General features: G+C 27.4%; 2 protein-coding genes across 2 annotated transcripts; one reads left to right on the top strand and one right to left on the bottom strand.

Moving 5' to 3' along the window:
* The first annotated feature begins 524 nt into the window (after positions 1-524).
* LOC136074447 (uncharacterized) lies at positions 525-1,547 on the top strand. The gene has a single exon (XM_065786763.1). It carries the CDS (start codon positions 525-527, stop codon positions 1,545-1,547), a length of 1,023 nt encoding a protein of 340 aa, XP_065642835.1.
* A 200-nt stretch (positions 1,548-1,747) lies between these two features.
* LOC136074446 (zinc finger and SCAN domain-containing protein 29-like) lies at positions 1,748-3,082 on the bottom strand. The gene is made up of 2 exons (XM_065786762.1): positions 2,765-3,082; positions 1,748-2,384 (listed from the first exon to the last, which is right to left on the bottom strand). The coding sequence occupies exons 1-2, from the start codon at positions 2,902-2,904 to the stop codon at positions 1,748-1,750; spliced, it is 777 nt and encodes a 258-aa protein (XP_065642834.1). The 5' UTR covers positions 2,905-3,082.
* Positions 3,083-3,444: the final 362 nt, after the last annotated feature.

The raw sequence follows: 3,444 nt of genomic DNA, 5'->3' as shown, positions 1-3,444 counted from the left end.
ATTAATTGCGACAAAATAGGCAATAGCAAAAAAAATATACAATAAAAAAGTTATAAAATTGTTTAACAAAAGGTATATATATATATATATATATATATATATATATATATATATATATATATATATATATATATATATATATATATATATACTTAGGTCGTTAGAGAAGTTCATAGGACTTCATCTATAAAGATACAATGAAACAAGAAATAATTAATACCCAGTTCACACTAAATTCTGTTTTAAATAAACATGTTTTAATGTAAACATAGTTTTATAATAAACATGTTTTCAGTTTTCTTGCGTTCAGATTGAACGTTCTTTAGTATTTATATTAACGTTCGAAAATGGCGCTCTCAAAGAAAAACTTGATCTCGAAGTTACGAGTATTATTGTACATATCAAGGAAAAAAAGAAGACTGCAATTGCAGCACATACTGATAAACTGTATTACTGCTTATAATTTTGCGGTTTACAGAAAAATTTGGACTAAACCTCGCAGTCAAAGCTTTTGGTACGAAACAATGGTAAACTGTTGGAACGAAGATGATTGGATAAAAAACATAAGAATGTCTAAAGCAGCCTTTAATTATCTGTGCAAGGAAGTTTCACCTTTTATGCCTATACAAGGCACTAACTTTCGTAAATCTTTGCCTTTAGAAATGAAGTTAGCTGTGACACTTTACTTTTTAAGTGGATCTGCAGATTACCGAACAATAGCCAATTTATTTGGCTTAGGAAAATCAACTGTTTGTACAATAGTTCACAGAATTTGTAAACATTTTGTTGATAACTTAATGAAGAAATACATTTCCTTACCCTCAAGGGAAGAAACAATGGAGATTATAGTAAGTTTTGAAAAATTATATGGTTTTCCACAAGTAGTTGGAGCAGTTGATGGATGTCACATAAGAATAAAGGCTCCTCATAAAAATTCAGAGGACTATATAAACAGAAAAGAATATCACTCCATTATTTTACAGGGATTGGTAGACAGCAAGTATTTATTTAGAGATATTTTTGTAGGGTGGACTGGCAAATCACACGATTCAAGGGTTTTTAAAAATTCTCCCTTATATAAAGAGTGTCTGGCTAGAACCTTTTTACCTACAAACTTATCTAAAATAATTGATAATATTGAAATTGGTCCTCTTATCCTTGGTGATTCAGCATATCCCCTTAAAAATTGGCTTATGAAACCTTACTCAGATCGTGGAAATCTTAGTATAGAAGAAGCAAAGTTTAACGTTTCTCTTAGTAAATGTCGTGTGGTGGTGGAGAATGGATTTGGAAGATTAAAAGGTCGATTTCAATGTCTTTTAAAGAGATTAGATACAACAGTTGAACACACAGTCAATATTGTTACAACATGTTGTATACTACATAACTTCTGTACTTTGACAAAGCAAAAGTATTTAAATGAATGGATTGAACAAACAGAAATTGACTTAGTAAACCCTATATTAAACCACAGTTGCATTGAACTTGACAATAAAGCTGAGTTTATTAGAAATTCCATAAAAAAACATTATTTTACAACTGTTTAGTTGTAAATGATTTTTTTCAAACAATGTTGTAAAAGGCATGGTTTATTTTATTTTGAGAAAAAAATAACAAAACAAAGAAATTGCTTCACATTTTTTTAATCATAATTAAAAACTCTATCTCAGTCCCACTTTTAAGACGTTTAACATCCTTATCATTTCGGATAAGTACATTTGGTAACTTGGTAATCAATAAAGATGCATTATCTTGAACTGAAAATTCCTCTTTTATTGTGCAAGTAAGTTTTTCTAGTGTCAAATCTGCCAATGAAAGTTCTATTTCGAACTTTTAATATAACACATGATTCTTCTTGTTTGTGGTTTTCTAAAATACTTTCTAAAATTTTATGATCAATATCAGCCTGAGAGGTCATAAATTTATTAACAGTGGCATTTAATTGTTCAAACATTACCTCACTTCTTGATTTTTTCTTTTTGGATTTTTTAAAGTAAAAACTATTATCTTTTTTTACCAACTCTTCAGATTTAGAACTTGACGGAGTAGTTTCAATGTCTATATGTTCACAGTTTACTAACTCATTAACACAATTATTAAAATTATTCACTTCTGCAGTTTTTTCAATAATAACATTCATGCCTGAGGAACTTTTCAAAAAAGTTGGTAATGTGGTTGGTTTGTCACTAAGAACCTTATCAATTTCATCAAAGCAGGATGGTTTTTTGGAAGGACCAGTCCCACTTGTATTTCGTTTATTATCAATATAATTGCGATATGCACTTGTCAATGTGTGAATTCTTGTTTTACACATCTCTTTATCTCTGTCTTCATATCCAGAAGCTTGCAAGAATAGCAAAATTTCCTCCCAAATTTTTCCTTTTCTAAAATCCAAAAAATATGAAGTTATATATATATATATATATATATATATATATATATATATATATATATATATATATATATATATATATATATATATATATATATATATATATATATATATATATATATATATATATATATATATATATATATATATATATATATATATTGTGCTAACTATCAAAGAGAAATAAATATCTTGTTGTAAAAAGTACAATTTATAAACATTCATTTCCTTGTTTATTCAATATTAATGTAATTCGTAATCACTTCTTGTCTATTTGTGATTTATTTAAACTATTTAGTAACGAGTGGTTTGATTTTATTTAACAAGTTATTTCAATTTGATCCAACTTAACTGAAAAAAACAAAACAAAACCTTGTGCATGACTTCAACTTTTCTTGGATATTATCTTCTGACCATTTACTAATTAGTATTTTTGTTTCCTCATCATCCCAATGTCTAGCTCTCTTTCTAGATTTAACTTTTTCTTCAGCAACAGCTTTTTCCTCCGCCATTTAAAAACAGTTCAGGGTAATAAAACGCAATTAAAACAACCTCGCGACGTTGTTTTATTAAAACAACTTTTAACGTTGCGTGTTTTAATTAAAACCAATTTTAAATTTGATGAGAATAGTAAAATGTAAAACGCGTTTAAAATACGACAATTAAAACGTGTTTTATCGTCAGTATGAACGGGGTATTAATCATTATTTTAAACTGTGTTTAATTATGAATATTTTAAGTACTTGTTGAAATATTTTGAATGTTTATTAAAAAAGTTATTTAAATTTTATTATATACGTTTAAAAGAAAAAATTTAAAAATGGAAAAATTTGAATATCAAGCATATATTAAAACCCGTGCTCTACTTGGAGTTTCAGCACAAGCCATAACCGATGAATTGGTTTTAGTTCATGGTGACCCATCATTTGTGTTATGTTGAAAAAGGAGACACCATTACTAGCGAATATTATATAAAAAGTTGTTTGAAACCTCGTATATGCGAAATAAATAAGCAAAGACCTAAAACAGGCACTCAAAATTTCAAATTTCTC

This window comes from Hydra vulgaris, chromosome 01, assembly GCF_038396675.1.
Source record: "Hydra vulgaris chromosome 01, alternate assembly HydraT2T_AEP".
NCBI classification, from domain to species: Eukaryota; Metazoa; Cnidaria; class Hydrozoa; order Anthoathecata; family Hydridae; genus Hydra; species Hydra vulgaris.
Note: the sequence above shows the minus strand (reverse complement) of the source record. Positions and strands in the feature narration are given on the sequence as shown.